Source organism: Arachis stenosperma, chromosome 3, assembly GCF_014773155.1.
Source record: "Arachis stenosperma cultivar V10309 chromosome 3, arast.V10309.gnm1.PFL2, whole genome shotgun sequence".
In the NCBI taxonomy this organism is placed as follows: domain Eukaryota; kingdom Viridiplantae; phylum Streptophyta; class Magnoliopsida; order Fabales; family Fabaceae; genus Arachis; species Arachis stenosperma.
Genome location: NC_080379.1, coordinates 169,193,226 through 169,214,469, shown reverse-complemented (window position 1 = coordinate 169,214,469; position 21,244 = coordinate 169,193,226). Strand labels below are relative to the sequence as shown.

The following is a 21,244-nucleotide window of genomic DNA, read 5'->3' as shown; positions in this document are numbered from 1 at the left end:
TATTAGTACGTTTTTTAGTTGCCGAATTTTTAATCTAGCAGAGTATACCTTAACTGAGAAATAAATAAATAAAATGTTGAGACATGTTCTAAAAACATTTGAGACATATCTCTAATTATTTTGAAGCACTTAAAATACTATAATTTTTTCACAATAACAAATATTCCAAATTTTTATATATAAATTTTTAAAAATATGAATATAAATTATTGTTAATTAAGTATTAAGTATGAATCTAAAATAACAATATTTACTGGAGTACGTAAGATTGCTAATTTAAGAAAAGAAAAAAATAGGAGTCAAAATTATACACTAAAGTAAGATTTATAAAAGATTAGCTACTGATCTATGGACTGTTCCTTAAATAGTAATTAACAAAACTCAAAAGAAGAATAATGAATAATAAAGTTATGTAACATTTGAAGAGAGGTAACGAAGTGTCTCCAATAAAAAGAGGATGGTTTGGGAGTGTCTTCCTCTCAAACAAACAAAACCCCTTTTCGGCTCTCTCTATCGTTTCTAGCTGTAGACACATATTCCAAACCCCTTCTTTCACTCTCTCTCTCTCTCTTCTTCTTCTTCATCACCGTTCTTTCTTATATAATCTTCTACACACTCTGAACAACAACGCAAAAGAGAAGAAGAAAGATGGGATTGGGAGGAGGGTTGGTCACGTTCTTTTTGTGTCTACTATTTTTTGCTGCGCCTTCTGCTTCATCAACAAACTTATTGCCTATCATACCCTTCGATGAAGGATACGCACCCTTGTTTGGGGATAACAACTTGGTCATTCACAGGGATGGCAAAACCGTCCATCTTTCACTCGATGAGAGAACAGGTTCTTCTTTCTCTCAAATCTTTAAATCAACTGTTCCTTCTTCTTCTTTCCTTTGATTTTTTTAACAGGCCAAAGTCTTCACCTTTTCGGTTTTTGTAGGTTCTGGATTCGTGTCTCATGATCTTTACCTCCATGGATATTTCAGTGCTTCCATTAAGCTACCTGCTGACTACACCGCTGGGGTTGTGGTTGCCTTTTATGTGAGTAATCGCTGCCTCTAACTCCTCGTTAATTCAAGGTTCTATCTTTTTCTTTCTATTTTTGAAAAAAAAACTGCTTTTTTCCCTCCTGTTAATTTTACTCGTTTTATCCTATTCTAGAAACTTAATCATCCATCATCGGTAAAGGGAGGATTTTGTCTTCTTTTTTCCATTTCTTCTCTGGTTCATTACATGATATGTAACGCTATGAACATGATCCAAACACCTCTCAGGAGTTCACTCATAGGATCCTTGAAGCATGTTTGCAGATTTTTTTTCCAATGATGTAATGTATAGTAGTACATCAAGATAACTTTCAAGTTTCAACTTCATTTTCATTTTCTTCAACCTCAACGTCATCACTAGATATTGATAAAGATTTAGAATTTTTCAAACCAAGTTCAATTTTTATTTATTTTTACTTGAATGGAGTTGAATTGCTTGTTTGAATGTTGAACCGATGATGTCAGTGTTTTAACTTATCTGAAAGAAAGGAATAAAAAGGTTAATTTATTTCATAATATTATCTGTGTGTAGATGTCAAATGGTGACATGTTCCAGAACAACCATGATGAAATAGACTTTGAGTTCTTGGGGAATATAAGAGGCAAAGACTGGAGGATTCAGACCAATGTTTATGGCAATGGAAGTACAAGCATTGGCAGGGAGGAAAGATATGGCCTCTGGTTCGATCCTGCTGAGGATTTCCATCAGTACAGTATTCTCTGGACTGATTCTCAGATCATGTAAGCATATCTATATATCTGATTCCCTACCATACCATATTTGGTTCTTTTTGGTATTTTATATACTACACAAACACAACTTTTTTTGTTATAGTAGTTTGTTTTGTTTTCATCGTTCTTACTGGATTTTCTTACTCTATTGTCTTCTTGTTTTTCAAGTAGTGTCTTCATGGTTTCTGTTGTTGGATTGACCGGGTTTTGTTCAAACATGTCTTTATTTTTTTGGTCTTGTTTACGAAATCCCCTGTTTTGTTTAATCAAAACATGGTTTAAGCAAATATCACTAATAATTTTATTCAAATATTGCTTAAATTGCATGTATCCTTGGTTGGCTACTAATGTTTTTTTTCCTTAGTTACTAGATGGCGGTTTCTTTGTGAGATATAACAGAATCATAATGGATTTTGTGCTTTTTCAAGCATGTTTCTAGTTTTGGCTAATGTTTACTTGTTCTCTGATTCTACGTTCCTATTCCTTGTGCAGATTTTATGTAGATAATGTTCCTATTAGGGAAATTAAGCGGACGGAATCTATGGGAGGTGACTTCCCTTCTAAACCTATGACTTTGTACGCGACAATATGGGACGCATCTGATTGGGCAACCAATGGAGGCAAATACAGAGTGAATTACAAGTATGCACCCTATGTCGCCGAGTTCTCTGATCTTGTCTTGCACGGTTGTGCGGTCGATCCCATTGAACATGAAGCCAAGTGTGACAATGCTCAAACTTCCAAAGCAGTTCCTACTGGTGTCACACCAGCACAAAGAATCAAGATGGAGAACTTCAGGAAGAAGCACATGACATACTCTTACTGTTATGACAAAGTCAGATACAAAGTCCCTCCATCAGAGTGTGTTATTAATCCCCAAGAAGCTGAGAGGCTGAGAAAATTCGACCCTGTGACATTCGGTGGTGGCCGGCGCCGCCACGGAAAGCGACATTATCGCAGCAGAGGGAGCCAGGCAGAAGAAGCTGCTGCATTTTGAGAGAGGATTCCACATGGTGATAACATTTTCATTGATTCAGTTTGATTACCTGGGTTGATTTTTTTTTCTTTTTCTTTTTGGTGTATAGAGAGAGAAAGAGAGGCATAGAGTTCCAAATATGATAGTTTTGATATGGTTCTTGTTGGTGGGGTATGTGTATAGTTTCATACCTTTAGGTTCCCAGGTACTGTCATTCATGTCTCTTATGCTTTACAAATTGATATATCTGTTGATTTCTCTGTATTTAGACCATACTTGAGGGTTTCAATAAATTATTTATTTAGCATCAGTTATTTATTTATTTATTCAGTATTAGGTATGAATCTTTTCTTTCAACACTGCTAATCAAATCAAATATATATAAAGAACTAGTGCTGTATTGACCCTCAAATTGTAGTATTAATTTTTGTCCCATGATGATAGTGTGTTATAGTATATGGGGTCATATTTGTCACCTTATGGAGATTAAATATGGTACATCTTTGTAATTGGAATCCAAAGTCAAGGAAGGTGAACGTGACAAATGAATACAGCAGAGGTGTTGAGACTGGTCAGTTTAATGGGACTTCTACTTAGATGTGACCAAAATTTTCTGTCTTGGCTTGTTCTTTCTCATGTTTTGTTCTTCTAGTAAGTGGATTGGGTTGCAAATTTCAACATAGTGGTTGAGTTGTTCATTGTACATACAAAAATTGGACATTAATTAATATGTTGAAATTGAGCTTGCTTGTGTAGAAATTTCAAGAGCATATACAACTGTATCTTAAATTTTAAAATATGTTGCAACTTGCACTCCATGGACACAGGTAAATTATGTGAACACTTTTTTTGCATGCCTTTGCCCAAGTTGCCAACTAAGCCTCTGCTAAAAGCAATGAATCTCAGTTAATTTCCCTACCTAACATATATTGAAAATATCTTTCCATCAACAAACTGTGTGTTAAAACATGTCATCTCGTATTTGAGTTAGATTATAATTATGGCACAAGTAACCAACTAATACACACTACTTTTACAAACCTGATTGGTTTCTACTTTGTAGTTTGTATAATTATATCCGTAAGTTTCGATTATATTTGGGAATAAGCTTTCCTAGAAAATAAGAAAACTAATTATTACTCCACTCCACGACTTCAATTGAATGTGTTTGAATTGATTTCTAGCTTAGTTTAAAGAATAGTCACGTATCAAAAAGGTCAAATAATCATAACTCAAGCTTTTCAATTGAACATCAATACGTTCACATTACTTTCGTAAAAAATAAAATAGGGAACACACCTAATTTCTTTACACTCTTCATTATTAAGAAAGGAAAAGGTATACCATAATCAATTAAAATTTCATAGTGGCAACTAAAAAAATACGTATAGCTTTTTTCTTTTCTTTTTCTTTTGAGAAAAAAAAAGCCTTAAAAAGTGTTACATGAACACCAATAACGGAAATATTTGATAACAAAAATATTAGTATTTATTAATTATTGTTAGAAGGTAGAAACTTAAGTGGAGTCGACTTCACATGAAGTTAATACCTGAGAGTCGTTAGATTATTTGATTAATTTGACTAAATTTTTATCTAACAGCTCTTAGATATCAACTTCACCTGAATTCGACTTCACCTTGTTAGAATTAATAAATATTTAATAAAATAAATTTAAAACTATTTTAAACTTATTTTTTATTGTCTGTGTAATATTACCGTCTATATTATTAGTCATGACCAGCACCGAATTTAGGGGAAATAGCATTGAAAATAGATAAATACTAGACGATAGGTCTGGAATAGGTCAAAATTCAAAAAGTAATATGGGACACTAGAACCTTGAATATATACTAGACAGGTTGCATGCCGAAGAGGAAAAAGACATTACCTCAATAATCAACCTCAATTTGACTTTATTGCCATTAGGAATTAACCTGAGAAATAATCAAATCCCGTTATTATCGTTCGAAAACGAAATTTCCATGTTAAAGTTGCCCCTTCACACTTCACAGGGCCTAAAAGCTAAAACCACGACCAAAAAGATGATGTGATTGGAGACAAAAACAGTTTGCATTCAACAAATTACTTTCCTGAAATTGAGGCCATAACATAACATGATATTTTGTTCATGTTATTCTCTTTTGATTAAACATTTATGGGGTGCATAGACATTAACACCCCTTGTGAGAAGAAAAAATTAGGACTAAACCTACCATGTGAGTTCAGTTTTTCTTGTTTAGACACATTATTTAAGAAAAGATAAATAACTTTGTACTATATAATAAATAATAGGGGGAATCTAAACATAAGCAGAAAACGACATAGTGAAATTCTGAATCGAGACCGACCAATTTGGGTGCATGTTTTTGTAACGGGCGAATCTAATGTTTAATATTCTTGTTCTTGGCTTCACCTTTAACAACAAACATAAACCCTGACACAACTCTAAACATGTCTTTGCTTATATTCTATTTTTTATTAATTATTTTTTTTTTCACTTATGTTGCCATAATAAAAGGATTTAAAATATTGTTATTCGGTTCAGCCTGTGATTAGAACCAATAACATAACCAAAAATAAAATTGTAAATAATTGAGAACTTAAAAAGAGAATTGAGCTTCTGATATGAACAAGTAGGTTAAAATTTTCAGAATATTAAATTGTTAATTCAAGACTCGAGAGAGAAACAGCTGACACTTTTATTTAATTTTGCATTGTTTAGATAACAATAAAAAGCAGTTAACTAATAATAAAAACTAAAAAGCATGGAATAGAATCATAGAGCATTTGTGTTGGGTGCCAACCAGGTCTGAAGTGGAGGGAGGGTGAGGCAAAAGTCAAGTAAGTCAACCATGAAAAAGAGTGTGTTATCTTCATCCCTCACTAGAGCCACATGATAAAACTAATAATTCAGAAGATAACATGCCACAGAATCACTACTCAACCATATGGTAGAGAATGAAAATAAAGATCCTCATAAACTATAGCCAACTTGGAAAGAGATTCTCACATAAATCACAACAAGGTTCTACAACTTTTATATTTATTAGTAACGCCAAATTTGTAGGTCTACAACAATCACATTTATGATGGCTTATAGTATAATGAATCAATTTCACTCCAGCCTGATGTTTGCTAATTGCCATTTAATTAATAAAATCATAACTTATAGTTTTGCCAATGAATTTCTTAAACTGTTTTCCCTTTCATGTATGTGGTCATCACACCACAAATGTTGCAATGCATTAAGATTCAGCACTAAACATTTTCATGAACCACCAGCCTCCTTTCTCTCAATGAGTTTGATAAAATTTCGAACAATTTCCTTTCCTTCGGCTGTTATAATGCTCTCTGGATGAAACTGCACACCCTGCAATTTTGAAGAACTTAAACTTTAGCACAGAATTGCCGGTTAATAAAAGCATGAACAACCAAAATAACCCCGTCAATGCCAGAGAGTAAATTCTTGATTTGTACATTCACCTTTTCAAACATCAAATTCTCAATTGAGTTTATATTTTAATATGCAGCACAGCTTAGTGTCTACACAGACGTACTGATTTATTAACTCATGCTATGTACCTTTGTAGTGTATTATACCCAAATTGACTTCTCAGACATCAAAATAGTAACGAAACACATATTAAACAAAAGTGATGATGACAAAGATCTCTACAAACTCTAAATTCAGGTCCATGAAATTTCAAAATATTTCAAAAGCTGTCAGCTAAACTCCATATCAAAATTGAAAACCAGATTACACTATTTTCCTGAATTTAAGAGAAGGGCGATGAATCTTTTCTTGATCTGATCAAAAGAAATCCCCATATAAAGAATAGTGTGTTACCTGTAGATGCTTATACTTCTTGTGACGAGCTGCCATTATAAGACCATCCTCAGTCCAGGCTGTCACCTCAAGTTCTTCATGAGGAAAACTCTCCTTTTCAATCACAAGGCTGTGATATCTACCAGCTAAGAAAGGACTGAAAATAACAGCGCGGTAAGGCCAACTAATGACACAACTCAAAAATAGAAAATAGAAAAAATCAAACAAATCAAAATACAAAAATCGAATTTCATAAATAATATCAATGAATCCCTACTTTGATAATCCAGCAAATAATCCATCTTCTCCTTTCTCATCATAATACACCAAAGAACTTTTCCCATGCATGACACCATGAGGAGAGCGAACAATTTTCCCTGCACAGGTTAAAGGCATAATGTCTTAATCCTATTTCAACTGTCCAGAAAAAGGGAAGAAATGAAAATGATGGAAGTTAAACTACAGGGGATGCTTGCGCTGAAACCAAAAGCCATGTTTGCACCAAAAAAATGTAATGTGAACAATATACAAATTTATCAAAGAGATCTTGCTGTCAGTTATATGCACCAAATATATCAGTGGTGGCTAAAGGTTGAAGAAATCTTAGAAGACACACCTCCAAAAGCTTCTCCAATGCATTGCAAACCCATGCATACACCAAACAAAGGAACAGTTGGCCCAAGTTCCAGTACAGTTTGCAAAGATATTCCAGAATCTTGAGGCGTGCCTGTAAGGATGAACATTGTGTATCATATGTCTTATATGTGTATTGACTGTATTCTATTAATTCATTTTCTTCATCAAATATATAAACATCAAACTATGACGATAAATGAAAATTCAAGAAAAGCCTTACCTGGGCCAGGTGATATTAGCACTCCTCTAGGATTTTTCCTAATAAAAAATAATAGAATTTTAAATGACCATAGCTTAAATTGAGAACCTTAAGAATATGAATATCTACGCTCCCACAACTTGCAGCATGAATATCACAGGTGATATTAGCACTCCTCTAGGATTTTTCCTAATAAAAAATAATAGAATTTTAAATGACCATAGCTTAAATTGAGAACCTTAAGAATATGAATATCTACGCTCCCACAACTTGCAGCATGAATATCAATATGGTATACATGCATAAGCATTAAAAAAAAAAAAGAAAGAAGAAGAAGAAGAAAGAATATTACTTTTTTAACTCTTCCACAGTCAACTCATCATTCCTGTACACGTCAAATTGGAAACCCAACTCCCCCATATACTGCAAATATCATAAACACAATGTTAGAATACGGTTTTTCCACAACCAGTAAAAGTTAAAAGATGAACAAGTGTAACAGTAAATTCTCCACAAGGCTTTCATCCTCATTCCAATTTCAAACCCTAAACCCTAGCTGCAGGTTGAATTCCTTTTGCTTCAAAGAGGGATTTCAAAATTCAAAAATTTTATGACTCTTCTGGAAAAGGGTTCATCTTAATATGAAGCAAAAGATAACAGGGCAAAAGGAATTCAACCTGAAGCATATTTTCATAATACATGCAGCCAAGCGGAGTTAAGTGGATAGAGTAAAGGTAAAAGGAACACCCCATTGCTTAGAGGGTTCTCATACTAATAATGATTCTAGTAGGCAACCCAAACCAATCCCTTAGAATCATACTTTCGTACTCATTAATTTGTGGTGTTTGAAATAGAACAGTAGGACATTTCATTCCTTTGTCTTTACAGTCAATCCATTCACAATTTTAACCCTCAACATCCTAATCCCCGTAGTGGGCAATAAAAATTGGAAACACAGAATTGAAATTCAATTTGTAACTACCAATCCACCCCTACTTCATTAAATTTAGGCTACCTTAGTTCAGAAATGATCCATATGAATCCTACACCAAACTATTTGCCATTGTTGGTTTCCACCTCAATTCAAGAGGATCAAGAACATGGATATAACACAGAGGGCAGATATGATATAACATGACCACAAGAATACAAGAAAATTTTAAGATTAATGACAAGACACAGCTGTGATACACCATGGAATGTTAGTGTAAGATCCCCAAATTTCAAATTAAACCGTGGAAATAATGTTACAAAATAGTGTGAACAATTGTTACTGAAGTGGTCTTAGTCCCTCTAGTTCCAAAATATATGTCACTTTGAAATTTTGCACCTGCAAAACTCATTGTATTTGAAGTTTTAGACTCGATTGTATCCAAATACATTGAATTCTAAATAAATTCCATTAATTGAGCATCTAAAAACTAAAGGTCTTCTAATCAGTCAATTCCTGTGAGCCAATGACCTAAATATCATCACCTCAAGCTAACCAGTGAAAGTAATCGAAAACAAATCATTGTAAACATCAAGAAGACACTACAAAAGTGGCGAAAATAATGAACCTGGCAAAGGTTATAGGTAAAGCTGTCATAGTTGTCAATCACAACAATCGGATCGGTGGAGTTCTTAGCAGAAATGGGTGAGTTCGAACTCGATTCCAATACGCCCCCTGTGGCTTTTGAAACCACCCCATTATCCCTTTTCGCCGAAACACTTAAACTGAGTGATGAAGTGGGTTGATTCCGGAGAATGAGGGTTAAGTGGGGGGATTGGGATCGTTTGGAACAGAGAGAAGGGTTTTGGTGAAGAAATGAAGTGTGAGAGAGCGACAGTGACATAGGAGTAGCCATGATCCAAGGACGATCACTGTCTCCTTTAAGCTCGCCCTGTTTTGTTATGCACAGTGATACGGATTATCAAAAACTTAAATATAAAAATTAATACTTTGTTTGGATGTAGGAAATAAAATGAAAGGAAAAAAATTTAGAGAAAAAAAAAAGGAAAAAAAAATAGAAGAAATAGTGGAATTATTTATGTGTTGTTTGGATGAATAAAAAAAAAAATTTATTTAAAAAATAAAAAAAATCATAATAATATAAAATTATATTAATATTTTTATCATAAATAAAGTATAAATATTTTTATTTATTTATGTTCTATTATATTTTATAAATATTATAAAATATTATAATTATATATATTTAATATAAATTATTTATCTAATATATATAATGTTTAAATATAAATTTCTGTTATAAAAATATATTAAAATTAAATTTATATTAATAATTGTTAATAATAATATAACTAAAGATAGTATTAAAAATATAAAAAATATATTTTTTTTTATTTGTGATAAAAAGAAAATTTTTTTAATGTGACTCATACAAAAATTTTATTTTCTTTCTATTTTCTTTGGTATCCAAATAAGGAAAAGTATTATTTTTTATTTATTTTCTTTCCACTCATTTTTTCTCCAATTAAACATAATGTAAGGGCCTATTTGGATCAATTTTTTTAGAAAAAAAAATTATACTCAAAAGAATTTAAATTAATCATTAAAAAATTAGTCTTTAATAGATAGTATTTGTTCTGAAGGATTAAGACTTAATTTAAAAAACTAGACTCAATGTTATGTTTGTTAACCCAATACTAAAATTAAAATTTTAGACTTTAAATATAAAATTTCGGTCTTTTCATACCTCCAAAAAAAAATGGACATAAAGACTATAATTTTAAAAGACTGAGACTGAAATTTTACTAATAATTTCTTTTAAAAATACCCTCATTCTAAATTTATAATTTCAAGTTTATTTTTTTGTGTAAATCTAATTATTAGAGATTCTTCTCAACTGAATCTATCACCACCTAGAACCATTGCCTCCTCCTTGTCTTCGTAGCCACTATGACCTAGGTTAGTCGTTGTAGCATCTTCATCTTCGTAACCACTGTATTTGCAGTTTTTGATGCGTTGTTTTTCAGTTCGATTCTCCTTTTCTATTTTCTTTTTGTTTGTCTTTTCTTCTTTTTTTTGTTTGCGTTTTTAATTTTTTATTGTCATTAATGGATTAATGGGTTCTTATCTCTTCAAGTTTATAGGTGCTCTTTCTTCTAATACTATATATTTATATAAAATTTGTCTTTTCTAAATTTTTTGTTTTGGTTGCAGAATTTGTTTTACATGAAATTATATTTGTAGAATTTATTTTTTCTGCTTACATTTTTTTGTTAATTTTTACTTTCAATGTGATTAATTATTTGTATGAAGTTTATCTTTTCTGTATTTAATTTTTTATGATTAATTCTATATATCAATATGTTATTTATTCTAAATTTGTTATAACTTCAATGTGTTATTAAAAAGTGAGATACTGAATTTGTTATTAAAATGAGAGTGCTCGTGAAGAACTAGTTATTTTGTTGAGAAAACTTTATTTTTTTTTTTTAATACAAGACAATATTTTTTACGTGGTTGACTGCTACACGTACCAATTCATCAAAAAAACAGTTTCAGCTACACATACTATATTTTTTTCTCTTTCATAATTGATATTTTATTATATTATATTTTTAAAAATATGAGTGTCTGCCTAATTATTTTCAACTTGCAAACACACTTTTTCACATGCTAATTAATCAAAAGTCTGAGAATGAAAACAACTTAGGTTAACATTTTAATTTCACGAAAATAGTTTTGATAAGAAACTTATGGGCTATGGTCATATATTAATTCTGTTTTTAACAGATTAAATTGAATATTTATACTTATTATATCTAAAATGATTATTCTGATGAAAAGGAATGGAGTGTTCAAAAATTATTAAACGATTTGTTAGTTTTTATCAAAATGATGAGATTGAGACATGATTATTTGATGTTTATTATTCACTTATTCTTGCATTATTTATGTACTTTAGGAATAGAAGTAGTGGTCAATTATCACTAGGTGGAAAAATAATAGTAGATCAATTAGATGTGATGTATTAGAGTGTATTATTGGTGAATGTAATATAAATTGTATTTGGGTGTTGAGAACGAACACAAATACTTTTGCTAATTTACGTGAGTTGCTTCAAGTCCAAAAAAGACTTTGAGAGGATGGTCAAGTAAGTTTACTAGAAAAAGTTGCAACTATTTCAATGATTTTAGTGCATCACAAGAAAAATCGTAGTCTACAAGTTAAATTTTGTAGGTTTAAAAAAACAGCTAGTAAGTATTTCAATAAGATTTTAAAGGCTGTTATATATATCCAAAACACGCTATTTGCCAAGGCCTCATTAGTTGAAAAGGATTACGTAGATCCAACATAAAGAAAGTTTAAGGTATAACTAATGGTTTATGTGTGTAATTTGTTTTTTGGCTGGAAGGATTATCTATCTAAAAGTCATAATTTTCTATGGATTATAGGGTTGTTTAAGAACATTAGATGACACTTATATAGATGTGACAATTTTCGAGTCTGATAAGTTAAGATATCGAACAAGAAATGATAAAATTTGTACCAATATCCTAGAAATTTGTAATCGAGATATGAGCTTTGTTTATGTACTTAGTGGATGGGAAGGATCAGCATCTGATTCAACAATATTTCGACATGCAATCACTCATCGTAATAGTCACCACATGGTAATACTGAATTTATAAGCAACAAATTAAATTTTGACATTGAGCTTGAGTTTGCGGTAGTTGAGCTTACGATATTTATATTTAATATTTATAGGTAATTATTATTCGGTCGATGCTGGTTACACAAATGGTCATGGATTACTAGCACCGTATAGAGGTACTTTCTATCATATAAGAGAGTGGGTCCAAGAAGCACGTGCATCTCATAACTACCAAGAATATTTTAATAAGAAGCATTCTTTTGGTGGGAATTAATTGAGTGATATTTGGTTTACTTAAGAAGAGATAGTCAATCTTAAAAAATCCTAGCTTCTACTTTCTAAATATACAAAGTCAGATTATAATTTTTTGTTTGTTGTAAATTTTATTCGTATCAATATGGGATATATTTCATGAAGAGCAAACTAGCCGTATCAATATGGGATATATTTCATGAAGAGCAAACTAGCCTCTTAGATGAATTTTTGCTTATTGGAGATGAAGCACTAGACGAGTTGATTGATGTAGATGAAAATATGAATGAGTGGATACAATGGCATAACAACATGGTAATTGAGATGTGTAAAGAGTGACGAGCTAATCGTATGGAATAGAAATAGCTTCTAGGCCTAGTTTGAATTTTATTGTTCAATTTGGCATGACATTTATGATGTAATAGCTTAATTTGTGTTTGTAAGACTTTCTATTATGTTGTAAAACTCATTGTCATTAAAACTTAGTGATGGTATTGTAAGATTTGTAATTCAATAATGGTTCTTGTAACATGGTTATTGAAACTTGTTATGCTATTTATAAGACTTATTATTTTCGGTTCTAATGTAATTGGAGTGTACAACTTATTTTTGTTACACTTCTTCTTAAGTTAGAATGGACAACCACATGTGAAGTGATGAAGAAACTGAAGCATTTGTGGTTTTATAGAGAAATTTGTTGTTGATGGTCTGAAAGTTAATTGTAGACATTAGAATTGTTACTACCATAGAAAACATTTGTAAATCTTCCACCTTTAGATGTCATTGTCAAATAAACTGTTGTATCTGTTAGAGTTGACAAAACACAGAACATCATTCAAAAAAGAAAAAAATAAAGAGATTTGAAGTCATGATTTAAGATGTGTTTAACCCAACGAACACGTTTTACTAAAAGTAACAACCAATATGTGGTAGTGCACAACAAACTCTAATTCAAATCCATTCTAAATACAACCATTCCATTCTTAAATTCTTTCTAATCCAAATATCTTCTGTATATTAGCATTCTATTCGACTAGTTGTCTAGTTCTAACACACACTTGATTATTCAAATAATATTATATATACTATCATTCAACATAAATATGTTCTGAATACTTTAATTCCATTTAAATCTTCATCGAAACCAAACATATGAAGTTGAAAAACATTTCATGAGTTATCAATTTCTACTGCCTTTGTATTTATGCTCTCTATAAAGAATAAGTGAAAATAGAAAATACACATTTTGATTAATTTTATCCAGGAATTTTATATCTTTTGATCTATTAAAAATCTAAAACATGAGAAAATGAAATAACACACACAAAATCACTTGTTCTTCAAAAAAGTAAGACGAATTCTCAGTATGTCACAATACATAACTCTGATCTTTGAAACAAAAGAACTAGTTGTGAAAAATAAAGAGGAGATATCTATTCGCATGATTCTACCTCTACTCAATCTCAATATTTAACAAAAGTATTAACATATTTTTTTGTACCACCTGCAACCAACAAAAGAAATAAATTGAAAAAAGCACCATAAGAAAATAGGGGAAAAAAGAACGAAAAAAGAGAAGAGATAGAAAAGACATCAAAGATGATAACAGTAGTCATAGAGAGCGAGAAAGAGATAGAGAGAGACGGATAGAGAGCGACAATGACAAAGAGCAAGAGGGATCGACAGAGAACGAGAGAGACAAGGAAATAGTTGTATTCGCAAAAGTGGAAAAATGGTGACAATGCTTCCTCGTTGAGGTGCCGAGAAGGAGAGTAGCGTCGGCAAAATGGGGTTATCCGATAGGAAAGCTCTAGAATTGACAAATGAGAAAGGGGAAAAGGATGACATTAGTTTTGGGTTAGGGTTTTGTTGTGTCTTTTATTATAAATAGTATAAGAGTAATTTAGGGTCAGTTTGACTAAACTTTTTAAATAAGTTCTTTTGAAAAATGAGCTTAAAATATAAGGACTTTTATTAATAATAATTTTTAAATAAGTTATTTTGAGTTTGGATAGTTATTATAAAAGTCCTTGTTTTAAAGTTGTGCATTAAATAAGAAGGCACAGGATTCGATGGTTCAGGAATTTTTGGACCACTTAGTGGTCCAAGTAGAAAACATGTTTTTAGAGTTTTTTTATTAATTGTTACGTAGTCCTTGAACTAATTTTAATTACAAATCAACCCCATATATTTTATTTAATTATAAAAATAGTTTTTTATTTTATAAATTATTATTTTATCAATTATCTATTATATTTATTAACAATCAAATACAAAAATAACAGCCAATTATATCCTCCATTCATCCTAATAATTCCAATTGATTAAAAAATTAACTTTGATCTCGTTACGTTCGTCCATGGCTTCCAAATCGTGTTTTCTTGAAATTCAATCGATTGGTTTTTCAAAACAATCGATTGAATGATAACTCAATCGATTGGTTTACACTATATCACAAAACAATCGATTGAAAGTTGTAAGGTAGAATAGTAAAAAGCTTATACCAATCGATTGTTTATACTTTCCAATCGAATAAATGCCTCAAAACAATCGATTGTTGTTGTTACTTAATCGATTGAATTCACGAAAACAACATGAATTTGCCAAATACAATCGATTGGAAAGTGATGACATTGAAGTTTTAGCCAAATTCAATCGATTGGTAATATAATCCAATCGATTGGAAGGTGATGAAGTTGAATGTTTTGCCAATTTCAATCGATTAGTAATGGTACATAAAATTAATTTATAGATTAGATTGGTAATTTATAAAATTAATTTTGCCGATCAATAGTACCTTTTGCTTTTATTCAAGTAAGGTAGAGTAAAAAATACAAAAAGTATATGATATTGATAAGGTAGCAGCGTATCAAGTAGTAAGTATGCTTAATTTATTTATTTGTGTTATGCACAAATTTAGTTTCGTTAAAATATTAGTAACCAGTGCTCTAATTTTGGGATAAGTGTTTGCAATTAGTTAAATGTTAGAATATATTGAGTAAATTTTTTTAATATATTTAGAGTTAATATAAAATTGAGGGTAAAAAACGCATTTAAGCCAAGGAGAGAAGTTTATTACGCATATAAGCCAAACAAAAATCTGATACAAGAATTCACCAAAGCACACTTTAATGTAATTCGAAACAACTTTATTCGAATTACATTCCTTAATAATTCGAATCAATACAGCTCCAATTATTCCCAACCATTGCATACAAGTAATTTGAATCAACTTAGAACGAATTATAAAAGCATAATTCGAATCGTATCAATTCGAATTAGTAGGAACACGTGAGTAGGAGGAAGTTCGAATCAAATTGATTCGAATTACTCACATTTCGAATCAAACGGTAATTCGAATTACACATTGTACAATAAGATACTAGAAAAAATACTATATAATATAAAAAAATATACTAAAAGAAGTATAAAACAAGATTATAGTAAATTAATTTTAGTATAAAATTATTAAATATAAATTAATTTTAACTCCTATTAGTACATTGAATTAAAAATAACATATAAAAATGTACTTGTATTTATTAAATTTTAATAACATATAAAAATTTAATGACTTTTTAAATATTTTTTTTATAATAGGAGTACATTTTTATATACTTTAAATACTTTATATAAAAATGTACTTGTATTTATCATACAAAAATAAAGTCTTGTGCCAATATAATAACATTATAATATTTTAAATCAATTTTTTTCTAGGATTTTAGATTAAAAGCAGCACATGAAAAAGTATTATTGGTATTTCAAAGCTAACTTAATTAAAAAAGATAGAATTGTATTTTTTAAGATTTTATGTACATAATTAGGCTAATTTTTTTTTTAATATTGATCAAAGATGTGTGTTACACTATGTTATTTGGTTTCAGGTAAGTTTTACTCTACTATAATTTTATTTTTATTTTTCAGAAGACACAAATCTAAAAAATTTTATAAATTAATTTAAAAGAAAATATCATTGACGTTTTATAAATTTTATGTACCATTACCAATCTATTAAAATTGGCAAAACATTCAACTTCATCACCTTCCAATCGATTGGATTACATTACCAATCGATTGAATTTGGCTAAAACTTCAATGTCATCACTTTCCAATCGATTGTATTTGGCAAATCCATGTTGTTTTCGTGAATTCAATCGATTGAATAACAACAACAATCGATTGTTTTGAGGCATTCATTCGATTGGAAAGTATAAACAATCGATTGCTATAAGTTTTTTACCATTCTACCTTACAACTTTCAATCGATTGTTTTGTGATATAGTGTAAATCAATCGATTGAGTTATCATTCAATCGATTGTTTTGAAAAACCAATCGATTGAATTTTAAGGAAACACGATTTGGAAGCCATGGACGAATGTAACGAGATCAAAATTAATTTTTTAATCAATTGGAATTATTAGGATGAATGGAGGATATAATTGGTTGTTATTTTTGTATTTGATTGTTAATAAATATAATAGATAATTGATAAAATAATAATTTTATAAAATAAAAAATTATTTTTATAATTAAATAAAATATATGGGGTTGATTTGTAATTAAAATTAGTTTAAGGATTACGTAGCAATTGATAAAAAAACTCTAAAAACATGTTTTCTACTTGGACCACTAAGTGGTCCAAAGATTCCTGGACCACCGAATCCTGTACCAAATAAGAATGATAAAATAGCTTTTGAAAATAAGAGAAGTCACATTTTTTAACTTCTTCAAAAGCTCTTAAATAACTTTTTGAAAAGTTAAAAGTTTATCTAAAAAATTATACCAAACACATTAATATAACTTTCTATAAGTCAAAAATTAAAAAAAATAACTTTTTGGTATTTTCCAAACAGACTCTTAGTCATTTTATTTATTTTAGTCTTTTTTTATTTTGAATCAAATAAAATAGTGAGACATAACTCAATTTTGTACATATTACACCAAATACAATAATTTAAGTTTTTGTCTTCCAATCTCTCTCTCAATCTAAATCTCTCTTCCAAACACAAAAAGAGAAACATAACACAAATTAAAAATCTAGATTCATGATTTTTGGTTAAATTCCCCCATTTGATCTTGGTCAATGTGTAGGATCCATCTTAGTAATGCTTTTTCTTTCCTTCGTTTATCTAATAAATTATATTCGAAAACAAAATAAATCGAATCGAGCGAGTTAAATTTTGATTTTGACGAATTTAATTTGTGTTGTAAATAAATGACTTAAGTCTAGGTCTATAATTTTTATAAGCTTTTTTTAAGTTTAAGTTCGGCCTGTTTAAAGTTCGACAAGCCCACGAGCTTATTTGAAAAGCCTATTTGAATTAAAATTTAAAATAATAAATTTTAAAAAAAATATAAATTGACATTAAATGTATTCTAAAATTTATAATTCATAATTTATAAAGTATAATTCATTTTTATGTTAATCGTTAGTCACGTATCTTAACCATAATTATAATCTATAAAATTTTTCTTTGAACAAAAAAATTATAACCTTAACTAGTATTAACTATTGATTCTTTTTAGTTTTGTTTTATATTTAGTATAAGTGAATAATTTTATAAAAAAAATAACGAATTGGCCCAATAAATTTTATAGACAACTTTTTAAAAGGGTTAACTATGATTTTGATCCTTAAAGTATAGGTCGAAAAATTTTTTTCGTTCTCAACCTTTTTTTATATACAAAATCTTTCCTAAAGTTTAAAACCAAGTTTTAAAATTATTTTTTTATTTAAATATTAAAATTTTGGATCAAATTATCTATAATAAAAAAATTATAAAAAAAATTTGAAATAAAAAAATTTTTTACTTATATCTTAAAGACTAAAATTATACTCAATCCTTTTTAAAATCTATAATCTGATCTTTTTAATTAATAGACTTTTAAACTTGACTTATTTAATAAAATAAATTAAACCGAATTTAATACAAACCGAATCACGAATCTCAGTCAAATTGTTCGGCACCGTTTCGCCCATAGTGAACACACCTTAGCAGGCTAATTTAAATATGTCAAGAAATTTAGGTCCTTTAAATTGTTCCTTTGTGAATTGAATCATGTTGCCTAATATAAATGAAATGAAAGTATGAAACCATTAAAGCAAATCGATTTATTACCTAATATGTTCGAAAGCGATCTTTTAAAAAATATGTATTTATACACGGAGCGGAAAAAAAAAAAGTCAATGTGGCATCAAATAAGGCAACATTCCATATTCATGGTTGGTAGTTGGAACATTGCACGAATATGGATTAACATTTGCAAAACGTATATAAGTCGCACAATTGTATCTACTTGCCACTGTTAATTGTTTAAGTAAGAAAATGAATATTATTATTTTAATTTTGATAATGTAATTTTTATATTTTTATAAATTTATATAAATGTATAATGTAAGTAAATTATGTGTGAAATAGTTTATTAAAAATAAAAGTGACATTATCATGCCTCAAAAATTAAGTACATAAATTTAGAGTTTGTTTGAATGTTATTGTTTTGTTGACTTATTATAACATAAAAAATTCTTTTCAAGTTTCTTGTCGTTTTTAGGAAAATGCTTTTGAATTTAATTTTAATACATTATTAGTGTAAAATAATTTTATACATATATTTAATCGTATAACGTTATATCATTAAAAATAATTATTATTTTTGTTGACTAAGTGAATAGTTATTCAAAAAAACGAATATAATTATACGACTGTATAAAATATTTTACATTGTCAATGTGTCAAAATTAAACTCAACACTTTTTAGTAAACTTGAAGCTTTTTTTGAATAAATACTTAAATTGATCCCAAAAAAATTTTTAGATTGAATATTAATTTTTATTTATTAGAAGTTCTCAAAAATTACTCTTATCAAACACATTGATTCGTTCATCATTTTTAATAAGTACATTAGATACAAAAATTTTAATAAATTTTATTATAAAATAATTAAATAAAAATATTATTATAAACTAAATTAATAAATAAAAAAGTCTAGGGGGCTAATCACTTTTATGTTTTTTAGCCAGCACTTAACCATCAAAACAAAAGCGAGTGATCTCCCACCATTAGATGTAATCTCATACCATTAAAAATACTATTGATGACTAATTGATGATTACAAAACACCAAAATTACTTACTCCTTAGTATTCCTCTTAATAAATTGTTGGTTATTTTTTAGATGGAAGTCTAGAAATTGGATTTTTTTTTAATTTATAGGCAATGCAATAAATTTGTGAATTATCTGGCGCGCAAAAATTTTGATTCAGAATTAGGATTACACTTTTGAAATAATTCTCCCAGAGAAGTAGTACAGTTATTTATAAATAATAAATAAATAATTTTTCTATCTCGTCTAATTAATTTGTAATTTTTTTTCGAACCTTTAGTTTCTTATGATATAAAAAAATATTGGTGTTTATTTTATTTGGACCTAACTGTAAGACTCCATAGATATTTTTTTTATTTAATGACGGAAAAAGTGGAAGTTTAATATTAATTTGAAAATAGTTGTTTAACTGTAAATGTATGAATTAAGGTTGAAAAAGTCTTAATATTAGAAAAAAATGTGTAATTTACAAAAATCTCTTTTCAATTTGATTTTATTTTGGTTAATTATTTTGTTCAATTCATAATATCTTTCATTTTATCTATATTATATTTAAAAAAAATGTCATTCTTATGTTTAATATATAATATTGAATAAGAATCTTTCTACTTAATTCCTTTAAGAGTATTTTTATCTCACCTCAACTATGTTTCTTCTACTTATTTCATTTGTTTTGCATATAAAATACAAAATTTGAATTCAATGTTTATTTAATAAAATAAGTAGAGTTATCAAATAGGCCAATTTGATTTATTTAGGTTTGATCTGTCCAAATTCGTAAGTTAATTAAATTAGTCCATTTTATTCACGGGTCATCATTTTTTTATTTTGGATCATTCTTAGGTCTGTTTAATATTTTATTTTATTTTTTTTAAATATTTTGACAAAAAAAATCACTTCTAAGTAAAAAAATTTAAATAAACAGTATTTTATTAATTAATGGTGTAACGACTCCACTTTTAACACCTCAGGAGCGTACTAAAAGCAAGGTATTATTACCTATATCCTTATAACTCTAACTCTTTATTAAATAATATATGAGTCTGATTCATCGTTAGAAAGTGTGGACGTAATTTCAGAATTTTTTTTTTTGAAAATATTTTTATTTTAAAGCAAGGTATTACTATTTATGTCCTTATAACTCTAACTCTTTATTAAATAATATATGAATCTGATTCATCATTAGAAAGTGTGAACGTAATTTCGGAGTAACTTTTTTGAAAATATTTATTAATTAACAAGCCATACCTGAATTAATCCATAGCTAAGATATAAATAAGACTAGTAGGATATTTACATCACATAGCATACGTCAAGAGAGTATGAAAACATTAGTCGTATTCTCGCATGAGTATATATATTATCCCATATTTAGACTCCTTTAGTATATTACATTATATATCTATAATATAGACTCTTGTAAACAAGCGACCACCTAAATCATGATCCATCCAAAAAGTCGCTAGTCTGGAACCCAGGCTAACAAAGACTTAGTTCCCAAAAAAGTATTAATAGAGAAGGAAAAAACTGACAACACTCTAATCTTCATAACTGTGCGTCATATTAGGCATCTCAAATATATGCTACAAGTCTGGGACATAGCAACAAGGACCAGAGCCATCACTTCTTCAACAATCATTGCCTTTCACTCCGCTTGTAGAGATAGTAAAGGGAAGGGGATGAGAACCTACGATTCTCAGCAGGGTATTAACGAGAGAAAACGAGTTATTCATCGATCCTAAGACAAAGCTCTAGCGTAGGCATAATCATAGCTCACTTTCACTCCGCGACCATTTGAGTCTCTTTTAGTTAATTCAATCAACCAATAACAACAGACAAACACAAACAAGTCGCAAATCATAAGACAGA

The 21,244-nt window shown here is 29.1% G+C and overlaps 2 protein-coding genes across 2 annotated transcripts; one reads left to right on the top strand and one right to left on the bottom strand.

The window, feature by feature from the left end:
* The first annotated feature begins 422 nt into the window (after nucleotides 1-422).
* On the top strand, nucleotides 423-3,061 carry LOC130969067 (probable xyloglucan endotransglucosylase/hydrolase protein 28). The gene is made up of 4 exons (XM_057894643.1): nucleotides 423-838; nucleotides 938-1,038; nucleotides 1,576-1,784; nucleotides 2,268-3,061. Exons 1-4 carry the CDS (start codon nucleotides 649-651, stop codon nucleotides 2,770-2,772), a joined length of 1,005 nt encoding a protein of 334 aa, XP_057750626.1. The 5' UTR covers nucleotides 423-648; the 3' UTR covers nucleotides 2,773-3,061.
* Nucleotides 3,062-5,754: 2,693 nt separating this feature from the next.
* On the bottom strand, nucleotides 5,755-9,299 carry LOC130966373 (anthranilate synthase beta subunit 2, chloroplastic-like). Its single transcript, XM_057891166.1, has 7 exons — nucleotides 8,972-9,299; nucleotides 7,765-7,835; nucleotides 7,434-7,471; nucleotides 7,194-7,304; nucleotides 6,855-6,954; nucleotides 6,599-6,734; nucleotides 5,755-6,121 (listed from the first exon to the last, which is right to left on the bottom strand). Exons 1-7 carry the CDS (start codon nucleotides 9,257-9,259, stop codon nucleotides 6,020-6,022), a joined length of 846 nt encoding a protein of 281 aa, XP_057747149.1. The 5' UTR covers nucleotides 9,260-9,299; the 3' UTR covers nucleotides 5,755-6,019.
* Nucleotides 9,300-21,244: the final 11,945 nt, after the last annotated feature.

What these genes read in the sequence shown, in the direction of transcription:
- LOC130969067 (XM_057894643.1), top strand. Translation starts at nt 649, where the DNA reads ATGGGATTGGGAGGAGGGTTGGTCACGTTCTTTTTGTGTCTACTATTT. An exon ending in GGGTTGTGGTTGCCTTTTAT is followed by an intron (nt 1,039 to 1,575) that starts GTGAGTAATCGC and finishes ATCTGTGTGTAG; the next exon opens with ATGTCAAATGGTGACATGTT. An exon ending in TGGACTGATTCTCAGATCAT is followed by an intron (nt 1,785 to 2,267) that starts GTAAGCATATCT and finishes TTCCTTGTGCAG; the next exon opens with ATTTTATGTAGATAATGTTC.
- LOC130966373 (XM_057891166.1), bottom strand. Translation starts at nt 9,259, where the DNA reads ATGGCTACTCCTATGTCACTGTCGCTCTCTCACACTTCATTTCTTCAC. An exon ending in GCTAATATCACCTGGCCCAG is followed by an intron (nt 7,305 to 7,433) that starts GTAAGGCTTTTC and finishes TCATCCTTACAG; the next exon opens with GCACGCCTCAAGATTCTGGA. An exon ending in AGAAGTATAAGCATCTACAG is followed by an intron (nt 6,122 to 6,598) that starts GTAACACACTAT and finishes TCAAAATTGCAG; the next exon opens with GGTGTGCAGTTTCATCCAGA.